Raw genomic sequence first — 15,391 nt, forward strand, 5'->3', positions numbered from 1 at the left:
GGGAGCCAAACTTTAACCGCGGTCGCCGGCGCCTCCCCCCCCCCCCCCGCCGAGGGGCGCCGGGAAGAGGCCGCGGCAGCCCCCCTGCCCGCCCCCCCATCCCCTGCCGGGCGGCCCCCCCCCGCTGCCGGGCCGCGGCGCTCGGGCGGGCGCGGGGTGCCCCGCGGGGCGGCGGCCTGGATCCAAGCGGGGCTTCCCGGGAGCGGGGTTGGCGCGGGGGGGGGGGGGGGGCGCGAACGGCCGCCGTGGAGACGGGCGGCTCCAGGGAAGCCTTTGCTGGTGTTTTCCCCGCAAATTTCCGTGGCGAAGCAGCGCGGGGCAGGGGAGGCTGCGGGCGCGGCCGGTCCCGCCGCGGGGGCTGCGCCGCGTCCCCTTGCCCCGGAGGGTCCCCGCCGCGCTGCCAGCCGCCGCCGTTCGGGGCCCCGTTTTGGAAGAGATTTAAACCCTCCCCGCCAGTCCTGATTTTAAATCGGTTTAAAACCAGCCCTGCCTTGTCGCAGTGTGATGGGCGGTTTTGTTCATTATTCACGAAATGCAGTTTGTCCAGTTCACTGGAAAGAGTTGACCAAGCAAAACGAGAGGCTTATGAAAGGCTGCCGAATGTGTCCTGCTAGCATTTCGTTAGGATGGAAACGTTTGGAAGCGAGGAATTTTATTGCACAGATAAGGACGTGTGTTATGGCTTGCCTTTTTGAATTTTTGTATGTATTTTTTTTTACTTTTGGAGTAAGGACTTTCTGTGAGGAAGGGCTCAATATTAGGAGCAGCGCTGTCTGAAGGCACTGCTGTCTGAAGTCTGAAAGCATGTGCGAGTTTGCTCCCACAGAGCACTGTAGGCTCCAATGATGCTGTAAAAAACTGGACAGGCAGAAAGGTGCTTCGCAAGGTAGTGCAGAAAGAGATGGCAACGTTGGAAATAATTAAAAAAAAATCTCCCCAGTTCAACCAGATATGCACATTCCCTCTCCCCCCTGGTGCATTAGATGTCCTGTAACTTTTCTTTTGGGCATGATGAAAGCAGAGCTCCCCTGGGCTCACTCTTCTCCTGGAAACACCTGTTTGCCACCGTGGTGCAGTTCAGTATCGAGAGCCGGGCTGAGCGCAGTTCCGAGCTGATTCCTAATTTTAACCTGGCCTTGGATTCCTGCAGTCTCGCAAGTGCCGGTGCCCAGGGGCTGCCAGCGAGGCACAGCAGCCTGGTGCTGAGCACCTGTGGTTTCTGAATCATTTCCTTTTAGAGTTGCATTCTGAGTTTGCTAAATGTGTGGCAGCCGTGATGCCGTTTTCCTCCAGTCTGAGTACTAACAGGCCCCGCTGGAGGTTTTACCGTAATAAAATTCTGTGGGTTTTTTGTTATTAGTTACTCTTGTAAGCAGTTTTGGAAAGAAACTTTCTGATGGGAAGCCTAAAAGTCTAGCTACTTTGTGTGCCTGGTGTTGGAAAAGGCCAGCACTGGTTGTCTGTGAAGAGTGAAATCAGACTGCTGAATTCTTCGCACAAGTTCCTTGCCTCAGCGCTTGGTACTATCTTGCAGTTTAGTTCCTGTACCAGTTCGAGTTGATTTCCTGAGGCAGCCGCATCCCACCTCACTCGGTATCTGGTTTTTAAGGCTCACAATAAGGGGCTCTAACTGGGAGGGGGGAGGCATCCGGGCTGGGAAATGGAGAGGGTTAAACAATGTTCAGGTGGCCTCAGCGCCAGGGTGACCACACAGTAAGACCCAAAATAAGGAATTGGGTCAGAGAGTGCTGGGAGGAGCAGTTCCCGCGATTGTCCATTGACCTCAGTAGCGACTGGTTGAAGTGGCCCCTATTCATCACCAGAAAGGCACTTCCCAGCCCAAGCCTCTTTCAATGCTGTGGGAAGTAAAAAAAAAAAATTTGATTACTGCCCAAACAATTCACAGTAACAGAAGCTGGAGTTTAATTTTACAGGTTTTTTCCCTTTTTGAGAAAATTTAGTGTGAAGATACTGCCCTCATTGTCACAGAGTTGTGAAGGGAAGGAGAGGGACTAAATGTTAAAGAAAACCCTGAAAATGAAACAATTTACTTCGGAGTGGGGGTAAGAGAGCCCCAAAATACTTCTCTTAAAACCTTACTTAGTAAAGCAAAGAAGCCATTCTCCTTTCAAAATGATTTGTCAGAAGAATGTTAACAAGTGTTGGATTTCACATGCTCGACATAACTTTACTCTCTCCTTCATCCTTCAGCTGTTTGCCCAGGGATTTTGTGCGACAAAACTCTGATGCGGATTCAAGCTATAGTGCAATGACTTGGGGGTTTTGTTTCTAAGATCGCTTTCCCACTAGGAAGGTGCTAGGTTTGATGCACCTTCCCGGGCATGTGCCAGTGTGCCATTTGCTCCATTGCTTTCATTCATCATACAGGGCAGGCACCTCTGTCTTCCCATCCCCAGGCAGGCAAAGCGTCTTAGAGCTGTCTTTAAACCTGACAGAGCCTGGGTCATCTTTCCTGCACTGTATTAATTTTACATTTTAGTGCCTGACACAAGCAGCTAATCAGACACACCACAAACTTTACAACTATATTATCCAGAGAGCTGTAGGCTTGGACCAGGATGGGGTTTTTTGGCATTTTTTTCCAGTATGGAGGTTGTGTGCACTGTTTCCATCGCCAGTGAAGTAAACAACATTTACAATAGTGTTTGATCAGGTCAGATTTGTAAAACATAGCATGGTGCCATGCATGTGCTTTGCACATTTTCCATTTGTTTGGGAGACTCCTGCATTAAGATACAGTGCATGTTTTTGCTTGGGTTTAAAGTAAACCGAAAGGCTCTGCTGAAGTGCAGAATGGCACTGTTCTCCATGGAAAGCTGCTAACGCTGCTGTCACAGCAAGCATACAAAGTTCCACTAATTTGAACTAGCATATGTGAAAGCATTTGGTCCTGTAGAGCAGCATTGAAAATCCATTCCTCTCTTTGTCGAAATAAACTTTAACTTTTCCATTGACTTTCAGGTGAGCAACATCTAGCCTTTTATATCAACTTCAGATCCTGGCCTAAACAACGATCTGCTGAAAATGGAGACGCTAGCTCATGTCTCCCTTCAGTGGCAAGAGTACATAGTGATTTGGTATTGATGGGAACCCAGAATTAAACAAACCAGCAATAAGACTGCTGAAGTGCTGAGAACATTTCCAATTTTATTTACTCATCGCTGAAAGCAATATGGGAGCTTGGATTAATTGATTGCTCTGGAGCGTACAGTGAAGCAGAGCACAGATCAAGCCCTGCCCTCAGCATGCAGTGGTGTAAGATCCTGATGCACGTGTGGTTTACAGCAGAATGCTACAGCTCAGAAGCGCAGGTTGCTGTCAGAAAGCAGGTTTGGTGTTCTAAGCGAGCACCGTTAGAGATCCCATTTTCCAGTCCATGTGAATGCTTGATGAGCTGTCTCAGGGGTGAGATAGTTTTCATGGGTGTTCACAGACAATATTGTCAGATAAGCCCTTTCTGAAGTGTAGTGTGATTAAAACCAGTATTTGCTCTTTGCCATCATTTACTCATGACAACATAATTTCAAGGACCTGCACACCTGCTATAGTGTGGTTGGACCACCCCCACCCCCCCCAGCAACTGCTTTGATATCACAAAGTTTAGGCTTGGTGGAGACAGCCTTTATTTCTGTTTTATGATGCAGCAACAGACTTCTTGGTGGGACAAGTTTAGAGCTAATCCCTGTGTGGTGAGCATTGGCTGGACACTGCACTGAGAAAGTTCAATAGAGAATTTAGGCAGATAGCTCTGGTTTTCCACATCTCTGAAGTTACGATCTTTAAAAGTCATCTTACTGTATGAGGATTCTGATTCTGTACCTGTCCGTGTTTATCTTCAAGCATGTGTAGATCACATCCATTCTGTGTGCTTCCATTTATCTCTGTTAGTCTTTCTTATTCTTTCAGGAGTATGGATGAAACTGTGAGCTTTATTTTTATTGTTGGGGATGTCACAAAAGATGGTTTGAGGGAAGAAAATTCATCAGCTGTGTTTCAGGCTGAGAATACCTGTATGCTTACCCAGGTATTTTGGGATCCATGTTTTAGGAGACTATCACAAAGTTTAGAAAGCTCTCTTGTGTAGTATGCAAGCAGCAACAGAAAAGATCCTTTATGTGAAAAAGTCTCAAAAATTGTGGAAACAGGCATTTCTTTAATGTTTCTGGCTCAATCACTGCATAAAAAGTTTTTCACTAACTTTTCAGATGGTTGAGCTGCTTAAGACTCAGAATGGACCCTTTGTGCTTCCTGTCCCAATTAGGAATTAATTTTTAATTATATCAGCTGAACATTTTTTTTTTATTATGAGCACTTGACTTAGCCTGAGGCCCCTGACTATTCCTTTGACAATGAATGGCACTGGTTTGTGTAATATTGTCTGTCCTATGACATTCTACAGCATTGTTTCTGTCTTCATTATCTGAATACATTAAATAAGCATTTATGGAAAACGTGGTGTAACTTTGATTAAAACTTAATGCAAGTTTACTTTTCTCAATCATCTAGACATGTTTTCAGGAGTACTAATATACATACCACTTACTGGATAGTTTCTTGCTCAGTGCTTTGGTTTGCTGTTAAAGGTTTTTGCTCACATTAAGAACATTTTGCAGCTCTGGAAAGAGGGTCGGCAGCTTGAGTGATAGCCCTGATAAAGTAAGAATGTTACTCCCAGAGCTAAAAAATGGTAAGTATTGCCTTTGAAGTAGTCTTTGACATGGAAATGTGTAGAGTGTACTTTTCTTTAGGTTTGGACAAATAGTTCAGCAAAGCCAAATCTCCACACAGGCCCACGTGCTTGGCACAAAAAGAACTCCTGTTGATTTCACTGAGACTTTTATCTGCCAGAATCTGGCCCTGAACATTTTTTTTTTAATTCAGTCCAACCAAGTTGAAGTCAAAGCACTGCTGTCAATAGGAAGTCTTCTTGGTGTGTAATACATGAAAAAGTACTATGACTCAATTGAAACAAACAACAAAGTTATTGTCTGGGATCTGTCACCAAGGCAGCACTTACTGTATGTGTAGGTGGAAATTGCAGCACATTTTGAAATGCAGTTCATTAAAGTTACTTCCTCTTTATGTCCTTTTTATCTCCTCTTTACATCCCTTACATCTCCTCCAAGTTCTGGATTCAGGCCTTTGAGCTTCCACTGTCACAGCAGATGGTACCACCAGCAGAGTGGGGGATTCACTGCCACCTCCGAATCCACCACACTCCCTCCTGGATGTTGGCAGAGGGGCAGCCGGAACCTAAATGTATGCTGGATGCTTGCAGTGTGGGGCCTCAGTAACTGGAGGCGGGGGAGAGAACGGAAAAGGTCTGGGTGTTCAGCAAGTTTCTGGACCTTACACCCTTTCCAGTTTTCTCAAGCAACTAAATCCCCAGTGGTTCATTAGAGTCTTGCCCACGGTTGCAGACCTGCACAGCCAGGGCATTGGGGAAGCTCAGTTGTGGCAGTTAGCATAACGGAGGGCAGTTTTCCAGTAGCTGGGTTGTGACTCCGCTGGAGTTCAGGTGGCACAGCCTAGCCTTCTCCAGTCAGTGCACCTGGAAATGGCACCCCATTTCTATGCCAAACAGCTGTCAGCAGGGGACAGCCCGGTCGTGGCCAGCCTGCTTTCATCTGCATTGGCAAACCTGTGCAAACTGCATGGGTTGCACATGTTTTATAGAACAATCAAACTGTTGGTGCTGGAATAATGTCTTCTGTGGGCTGATTGTATTTTGTCTTGCTCCCCAGACTCATTAGTACAAACTAATACCAACTGTGGCATGTAATTTTGGTAATGTGTAGTATGAAATAAAATTGACTCCAGTGGCTTCTCAGGGAAGTTTTGACATGCTATTGGTTTAGACTCAACCGTTGCAGAGAACTGGAAAAAGCAGCGTGTTATGATTTTGTAGTGCTGTTCGTTCATATTTCCCACCAAAGGTGGTAAAGAAAGTAGATGCCGTTCTGTTTTGCATCTGGAGAAGTGATGGCATGGTGGGTCAGTGTAGTGTGCCCAAAGCAGGAGCACAGTGAGCCCACAGCCAGGTCCCAGTGGGGACTCCTGACTCACGCTGTTGTTCCTTAAGGCCACGTTTCCTTGCCAGCCTCAGCCCCAAGAAGATGAATTTGTTTGAAAATACAGTAAACACGCGGACTTTTAAAAATAACTGTTTGGATGCAAATGGTTTGTTTTTAATGGCTTTCCTGTTCCTTAACGTGGGATTTATGTTTAAGCGGCAACATCATTTGTTTGTATTTCTTACTTCAGAATGATGGTATTTCTTCCTATGAAAATCTCCTTTATAGTCAGTGGAACAAAAAGTAACCCATCATGTTTGAAAAAGCAGCAATGTGATGCTTTTTCGGTATACTCCCAAATAGCCAGCATTCAAAGGAGTTTTTCTACTGAATTTAAAATTTATGTTTGTTTGTTTGTTTAATTAAATTTTATATTACATGAAATGCTAATGTATGTAAGGCCTAGCAGGGAAACTGGTCTCCCGAAATACCTCAAATACAGGGAGAAATTGGTAGCAGAGGTATTATTGTATGTTACATGGGAGCTGACCAAGAACCTACACTTACCAAAACACTGTACATTTTGGTCAGTGCAAACATATAGCAAGATAATTACCAAAACTGCATGTCAGAGTAGTTCAGATGTTATTTCACTGTGTGTATAATGTGTGTGAGAATACACAGATAAGGATGGAACATTAACATCTTGGGAATTAGGAGTTGCTAATTCCAGCCCGTATCATCTTATTTCCCCTAAATCTAATCTCAGTTTTCCAGATTTGGTGTGTTGTCCCTGGGTCCACTTTTAGTCCTCTCTTGTTTACGTGATGAAGTGAAGCAGGTTTGTTATCTGTGATCTGTGGTGCCAGCATGGGCAGTGCCAGGAGCTGAAGATGAAGTGTTCAGCTGCTGAGAGCAAGGGACGTATGCAAAACCACAGTTTGCAAAGATTTATGAATTAGCCAGCTGTGGGCAGCTGTTTACGCTGCAGTAAAAACCGTGTCCTCAATACACAGGGAACATTTTGGGGCATGGGAGGGTCTGGAAGCTTTAAAATAAAAAGACTGCAGGTTTTGTAGTGTGCACAGTCCTATGTTGTTTCCCTAAGCTTGTTTGTGGAAATTATTTGAACAATTGCTGGCTAGATCTTAATTTAAATTTTGTTTTAGATTAGGCAGGGGTTCCCGTACTGTCATTTTGGGAACTCAATCCCACACAAAAATACAAATTTAGCGAAGTTATAATCACCAGAAAATATGACTGATGATGGTAGTACCAAGCCATTTTTGTGCCAGGCTGAGCCTGTCAGCCCCGGCTAGAGGAAGGAGACTGTGGCCCTAAGCTCTGGGGCTCTGCATAGACCAGTGATTTTGCTTAAATTGGGTACTTAAGAATATGTCATGATGAACCTAGCTGCAAAACTCCCTTGTCCCTGCTTATTTTACTGTCTCAGTGTGCAGTTCCCAGTCAGGTAAAATAAGAATGCCAAATTCTGCTTTTTGGTGCAACCTCGAGCACTGTGCTGAGAAGCACTTTAGCTTAACGTCAGCTCCTGGCCCAAGGTGGCTGAGGCCAGACAGCACAGAACCACCTGAAAAGCAACTTCATGGTATTTATGCAGAGTAACAAATGTTTATGACCAAGGACAGCGGGCTGTGGTGTTCAGGGCGTGCAGTGCCATGTCCTGTGTAAAGCAGAAGCCCCTGGAGCACAGCCCCTGCTCAGGCAGCCTGCAGCACTCAGGCTCTGCTGAGTCCCTGCTACCCAATCACAGGCTTGTTGTGTGTTAAATGTGTGTTGTGCCTTGTTCCTTTAATGAAGATTAATATGCAATAAATTATGCATGGGAACCAACCCAGAGACCTCCTTGCAGCACTATTCCCAAAAGGCATTTCATAATTTATCCTAGCACATGCAGTATGTTTAAAACGGCCAGGAGGGCGGGTTTTGCCTAGACCAGCACTTTCTCCTTTCGGTACATCTCCGATGTGAAAGACCAAGCAGTCCCAGCCTGAGTTGTCTCTTGAGGACATCTCAGTCTTGACCCTTCCTGGTGTACTCAAGCTGGGCTGTGGTGGTGGCCCTGCGGCCACCAGCCCAAGGCCCCTCATGCCAAGGGGGAAGCTCCTTCCCTGCGGGGCGGGTCAGGGCCACGTCCGTAGCATCTGGGACTTGCTTGGACTCTGCACCGCTCTCAGGAAGTTGTGGTGGCCCTACATCCAAGGAGAGTTGGTGCAATGTCAAGGAAATGTGGTTAAATGTCAGCTGGCTAATCATGTATACATCTCTTCTGATCAGCTTAAGAAATCTCACCAGCTTTTTATGCTTCCCAGTTGTAAACATCACTATTTCTGCAGTGTTGTCTCTCGCATCCTGCTGTGTGCCTCCTCCTTTTTCCCTCTGGTGGGTTATTCATACCCTGTCCCTACTAAACCAATAAATCCTGGATGTTAATTGCCTGCCCGGAACCCAGGGCCCCCGCTTCTGCTGTGCAGCTGTGGTTATTCCCCTAAAACAGGCAATGGATGGCAGTGATTGCTTCAGCGCATGGCAACATTATTGAGTAACCACTACTGGAAGGATAAAGTAACAGAGGGCTTGACTTCTGGTGAATAACACCTGTAGCTTGGCAAAGGCAGCTCTGGCAAGTCCTGGCCTCCCGCTTACAGCCCACGCAGCAGCGGCGCCGCCGTCTTTCTGTTGCATGAGGGCTGGCAGAGCGTGGGGACAGGCCTTTGGGCTTTGCCCGGCCGGAGGCCGTAGCTGGGGCATGGGCTGGCCGCTGGCGGCGGGCGATGCCGAGCGTTGCCTGTGTACGGCACAGGCCGGCGGCGGCATTCCCAACCACGTGGCACAGGCGGCCTGGTGGCCATCTTGCCTGGGCGGTGGGAGCTGCGGGGGGCCTGCCTCGCTGGGCTAGCGGGCCTGCCGCCGGTGAGGTAAAGGGAGGGCCTCCCAGTTATCCCCTCCTGTGTCACTCAGTGTGCTGCTTTTTAATGACTGTGTCTCTACGAGCAGTGCCTTGGCAGCCGGGGTGGGGCAGAGCGGGAGCGGCGCAGCAGTTCTCACCCGTGGCAGAGCGCTCCCCGGCAGTGAGCCCTCCGGCTCTGCTGAGGGCTCGTGTCCACCCGCGCCGTTATGCTCCATAAAACGAAGTTACTCCGTGAGAATCTGCTTAAAAATAGCAGCCATCACCTAGCAATAGCTGGAGCGTGGGACCTGGAAGCTGCTAGAAGCCAAAAGCAGTTTTGTTCAGGGTTGTACCAGGGCGGCACTTCTCTGAGTATTAATATGTTCTTTCTTCGTAAAGCCTCTCTCAAGATGCAAGATGAATGCAGCTTGATGAGGGGGTGTATCACGCACACCTCAGACAGGTTGAGTATATAAACTCGGATGTCCCCATGTGTTTGCCCGTCTGGCACAGTGGGCCCTGCCTCTGACGGGGGTCCCTCACGCTGCTCGCGAGGCTGTCACAGAGGTTCGGTGGGCACAAAGCCACAGGGAGCAGCGCGCAGTGCCCGCCTGCAGTGCATCGAGCTGCGGCTTTGCTGGCGCTGTCTGACAGCTGGCACCGTGGCAGTGCTGTGCCGTGGCTGGGGAGGCCCAGTCCGTTGGGTTGCTGTCACTGGTGGAGGTAGGGTAGCTACAGCTATGGCTGGAAATGGCTCATCAGCATCTCTGCGCCCGTTTGCACAGACGCCCTGCTGGCACCTGGCCCCGAGGGCACCAGTGCCCCAAAGGTGGTCCCACAGCACAGAAACCCCCTGGGTTGCCTGCCCCAGCGTCCTCTGAGCCACCAGTGGGCAGAAGTTAATTAATTTTCTTTATATCCTGCAGTGCATATCACACGGATTGCCCAATTTGTAAAATGTACTCATTTTTCTCTTTAGCCACACTGGCAAGAGCCATCATTACTTCCAAACTGTCCCCACCACTTTCCTTTGTCTCCTCTGCTGAAGGCCGATTGCAGAGAAGCTGGCTTGCTCCATGGTGTGGCCATTTCACAGTCATCCTTTGGTTAGATCTCTTCATTTATTAAGTCTAATTTGTTTCCAATACTTTTTTCTCTGACTTGGATCTGTTTATTCTCCTTAGCTCTTTTAGGTCACATTAAGTTGTCATGTCTTGCGCCTAATCACCCGTGCATTAGCCGATTCCTTAGTTAGTTTTTCTGCTGAAGGAAGTATCACACCTTCCTTGTACCTGGATTCCAGTGCTTAATCTTACTATCATGTATTCATATTAACTCATCAAGATTTCTGCATTTCTTAGAAATTTTGGAATAATAATAAAAATCCCTACTAATTTCTCTCCTTTCACTTTTGGGGGGTTTTGTTTGTGTATTTGCTTTTTATTTAATTTGGCAAATCCTCAGCTCTTTTCTGCAGCACTGCTTAACAGCGTGTACAACTTTTTTTTAATCCAAGTTCCTTTTTTATTTCCTTCTGGTAGCTGAATACCAGATGATTTATCTCATGTACGTTTTTCATTTCTCTAGAGACTGAGGTTTATTAGAAATGCAAGAGAGAAAAACAAGAGCAAGTTCTGATTTTAATTGAAAAAATTACCCAGTGTTTAGAATTCAGTGTTTCCTAAAGTAGGTTAGAAAAGCATTTAACGTAAGTCAGACCCCACATTTCAGCTATGATGTATTGTGCCATTAAATAGCATTTTGCATGTGAGCGAACTGAAATTAGTAATACTGTCTTAGTTTTCACCAGCTCAAATGTTCAACTCCTTTTCTTCTATCTCTTTGTTATAAGAAGAGATAAAAATCTGCAGTAGATGTTGTGCTGTCCCAGAGATTGCTGTGATTTGGGCTGCAGTGTGACTTTTTAGCATCCCTGTTAGGATTTGTTTAAATTCCTGATTGACTGAATCACTTTATTTTGTACAGATCTGGTTTGTGCGTGGCTATGGGTCTAGCGGTGGTTCAGCTTTAGATTAACAGTGGGGAAGAGCCAGACTCTGGCCACAGCCAGGAGAGGGGTTTCAGGATTGCTCTGAGCCACATGGACCTGCTCTATCTTTTCGGAGGCATCAGAGCCACGGCTGATAGATGTACTTTCAGTCACTGGACAGGCCAGGATGGGAAAGAAGCTAGAGGGAAGAGGGAGACAAATAAAAAGTGATTTTGTGTCATTCTGTTCTGTGTGCCCATACCAGAAGCACCGGTAAGCCTAGGCTTCTCTGCGCTGCTTTCCAGCATTTTTATCTTATTGCTAGTGCAGCAAGGGGAGAAGCTATAGGGCTTCTCCAGAGGATGCTGGAAAACGGTTATCCCACTTCTTCACGTCCAATCTCTATTTAAAGCTTCTTGTGAATGTCTTTTTTCCTGAAGTTAAAAAATACTGTCTGTTGTTAGACGTTGTTGGTTTATTTACCATTATTATGTACGGTACTATTGCCATCATTCAGTAACGTTTGTCTTCTTTTTTTGACAATGAAGAAAACCATAAAGGGCAGACAGATTTTTATGTCTGGCATTGGACTGCAAATCTTGTGCGCTCAGAGATGGGTTCCCTAGCACGGCTCACAGAGGCTCTCTGTATGCAGAAGCAGGTCTCCCTCTGCTTGGCCCATTAACCAGGGTAACAGTATGTGCACTCTGCTAATGAGGAGTCTCACTAGGCAAACAGCAGCCTCTAAAGGGAACAAGGGATCAGAGCAGCGTGTATTTGTGGTGCCAGAAACTGTCTGCCTTCATCTAAATTCCCCACACATCACTTAGAAGAAATAAAGCAAGTATATAATACAACAAAGACCCCCTAAAAATACAGAGTGAAACCTATCAAATGCAACAGCCAAATTAATTTTTGGTCTTGAAAGCTGTCCCTGCACAGTAATTTGGAAGATAGTTTCCAGTTCCATCTGCTGTCAGACACTGCCCCTGTTTCAGTACTGCTGACTTGCAACGCCGTGGCTCAGATCCACAGAGTTGCTTCAACATCTATCTGGCAAGGGTTGGGTCTCCGCATGTTTTGGTGCGTGTGAACATTAATGTTTTCTCAAGAGTCTGCACTGTAGGAAACATGATTCTGTCTTGCCTAACACTCAAATTGTCTATACTTTTGGAAAGACCTTACAAACAGCACCTCCAGAGGCTGTGGCATCACAATATGGAAAAGCACTCATAAGCCATTATTAAGGGAGGGTGAGGTGGGTGGATGGGATAAAATGTTGTGATTCTAAAGCAATCTGTTGATGCGTGTCCTCCGGTGTACCGATGGCATTCGAGTCAGCTAACTGGCCTCAAAGCCTGAGCTGACAGTGGCATATGTGTTACAGAGCTTTGAGCAGGAGTGTTGCGTGGCATCTGAGTAGCTAACAATTGTATTAGTGTATCCTTTAAGAATTTTCTGTGTTTTTCAATGCTTGATAGAAAAATTATTTTTTAAAGCTTACCACCAGCTATTGCCAGTCACCTACGTTTGATGTGGAAATAAAAAAGAGAAGGGTAATTCCTTACCAATGGATGTGAAATGCATGCAGATATGGAAGAGGCATCAGCGCAAGGTGTTCTTCAGCTGAGGCTCTGCTGGGAGCTGCCATTGCAGGGTTTTCTCTCCCCGGCTTCAGCTCGGCATGTACTTAAAGCTGCACGGGGCACCTCTAATTTATGAGGTCTGTTTTTTCCATCAGTATTTCCAAAATAAAAGTGAAAGGCAACAAAGGTTTGTCCCAGCACTGTCCCAGCTGTTCTCTGCTGTAGAAGTATGTCTTCCCTGGTAGGTCTGCTGAGCATTTGCAAGACAGGAACACAAAAATTAGAACTGCCGCTCCTGGCTGCCTGCAGTTTGATAACGAGTGCTGCATTCCCTTGCCACCACTCTAGCAAGTCAGGCCTGGTGGCATGGATGCTGCTGAGCTTCCGACCTGGTTGGATGGAGTCAGGCATGCATTGCCATCGTTTTCACTGTTGGTGTATTAATTTGCAAGTGCTGTAGAGGACAACGTGCCTTTCTCTTGGGGATTGCCAACCGTGCGAGAGGTATGTGTGATTTCATCTGGCATCGTAGCGTGCACCCAGGGAACAGCTTTTGGAAGGACAAGAGGCTGAGAGAGAGAGTCCTCTGCCTGGCCAAGTAGTGCTTAAAGCAACAGAGAAGGGTTGCGAGAGGGGAGCAGGGAACAAGGGGTAAGACGTTTTTACGCTGCTCACTCAGAAAGCTGCAAAGCCCCAGCGTAGCTACTAACCCAAGTTCATTTACAGATGTCACCTTGTGCCTTTGGAGACTGCAGTACCTCCCGAGGGTCAGTTGGGCAAGCACACAGCAGTCCCTGAGAAGGTGCTAAAGTGAGCATCTTTCCACACGGGTATGCCCAGTGTAGTGGGAGTCAGTTATAAAATTCTTGGGATGGCTGTATGCTTGTGATGAATTGCAGCCATTAGGGCCTGAATCCTTCCATGCTGGATCTCCGGCTCTGAATGAGCTGAATCCCTTAAGTCCCTGGGCAGCGTATCAGCAAGTGTGTGCTCATTGCTAAGCCTGCGCACGGTTGGATGGCACCGAACCCACACTGATGGGTCCCAGCATATAGATTATTAGATTATGGATTTCCAATACTACTGTGATATGAAGTGATTGTGGTGAGCATTTTGGATGTTATTTAAAGGACAAAGTTTGTAAATGCCCTTGGGAGTATTTTTATTACATTCCCATGCAAATTTATCTTTCCATCATAACTTACTGGGAAGTTTCAGTGCTGGTTTGATCTCAGGGATTCTGTTACACAATGTGCCGTAGGCTTTAAAATCAGTTTCTTTGCCTGTACATGCTCATGTATTAGCTGATTTTTCAGAGGAGGTAGTGATGTAAGCCTAGACATCTGAGGTGAAGATAAAGCCCTTGATCTGCCTGTAGTTTGGGTTAGCTAAAGCACTTTAGCAACTTGCACTCAAAACATGGTGGATTTAAAACTGGGTGAGTATGCACACAAATATTTCAAAGCATCCCTGAAACCACTGTGAATAAAACGGAAAGATATGAAATGATCGCTAAAAGGGCCTGTGAAATCTGAGCACAGGATAAGTGTTTTAGCCAGACCTTTGAGATCAAGGCTAAGGTGTGTAAAGCTGAATGTATCTACAGAACGGTCTGGTTTTCAAGGATTCAGAAGGCCTCGTTGACCCACCAGATACAGGTGGAGTCAATGCAGAGAGGGATTTACCTGCCTGAATGGATGGCACCCCAGTCCTGCCCTCACTTCCTCACCGGAGCTGCAGGAGGGCAGCACCAGCATCCGTGTTCTGAGGTGGTGTGTCAGAGGGACCACCTGGGTGATAGCTGGGAACTTTTATGCCACATCCTGGGAGTTTCATTTCCAGAGCAGTTTTTTTTCAAACCTCACAGAAGTACTTGCTCACACAGACTGAGAGGTATGGGCTGCAGGAAACTGAGCACTGGCCTTGCTCTTTTGTAGGACGATGATTCCCGTGACCGAATTTCGCCAGTTCTCGGAGCAGCAGCCGGCGTTCAGAGTGCTGAAGCCCTGGTGGGATGTGTTCACGGACTATCTCTCTGTTGCCATGCTGATGATCGGTGTGTTTGGGTGCACATTACAGGTAAATCAAACGGGTTGGAAGTGAGGCGGGTGCTCTCGGGGTTGCTGAAAGAGGACCACAATCCGGAAGGTCCTTAGAAGGATGATGTCACATCTTGCTTTATCTCTTGGGTTCACCGTGAACAAAGCAAAAATTCACTGGTCTCAGGATTAAAGCTGTTTAGGTAGCAACATCAAATAACACAGACCAGACTTAGCAGCTGTAAATCAGCAGAGTTGCGCTAGAGTTGATGCAGCCGTGCCAGCTAAGATAAGAGCTGTTGGTTTGGCTTGTGCCTGGATGCCTGTTTTCACCACAGTTTGGCATAACAAAGCAGACAATCAACTTCAGTTCTTATTTATTACCATTTTTCTGTTGAAAAGATCGAAAAATGTAGTTTTGTAATTTCTGTTTTTCTTTATTTGGCAGATGTTAATATTATTTCTCTTGTTATGCTTCAAAGAGATTTGAAATGAATGCGCTTATTTTAATAACACCACCCACAACTAATATTATGCCTCTTCCATTCCAAAGCATCTCTGAGGATGCTTACACATAAACAATTGACGTTACTATCAATCGCTGTTAGTTAGATTTTGCTAAAGGGGCAAAAGCTGAAAAGAAGTGGAAAGTACTGTTTGGGACAGACTCCACAAAAACAAAAAGTTATAGTACTAGTTCAAACGTGGATCTCACGTTTCTTGGCATGACTTGGAAATGAAGCTAAAGGGACATACTGATAGAGCTCTTATTTCAGGGGAATTTGCTTACTTACTTGGTCCAGGATTTTTAAATAATATATCCCAAATTT

The 15,391-nt window shown here is 46.3% G+C and overlaps 1 protein-coding gene across 4 annotated transcripts in view; it reads left to right on the forward strand.

Moving 5' to 3' along the window:
* Window positions 1-15,391, forward strand: part of LRRC8C (leucine rich repeat containing 8 VRAC subunit C) — a 49,262-nt gene that overhangs the window by 26,286 nt on the left and 7,585 nt on the right. For 2 of the 4 annotated variants that reach the window (XM_080406680.1, XM_080406681.1), the window contains one exon: window positions 14,460-14,601. In XM_080406680.1, coding sequence (XP_080262806.1) covers window positions 14,464-14,601 — 138 coding nt within the window. In that variant the 5' untranslated portion in view covers window positions 14,460-14,463. Of the gene's footprint in view, window positions 1-348; window positions 13,353-14,459; window positions 14,602-15,391 lie in introns of those variants that run through there. The other 2 variants (XM_080406682.1, XM_080406683.1) reach the window with 2 other exon arrangements.

This window comes from Falco punctatus, assembly GCF_963210335.1.
Source record: "Falco punctatus genome assembly, chromosome: 11".
In the NCBI taxonomy this organism is placed as follows: domain Eukaryota; kingdom Metazoa; phylum Chordata; class Aves; order Falconiformes; family Falconidae; genus Falco; species Falco punctatus.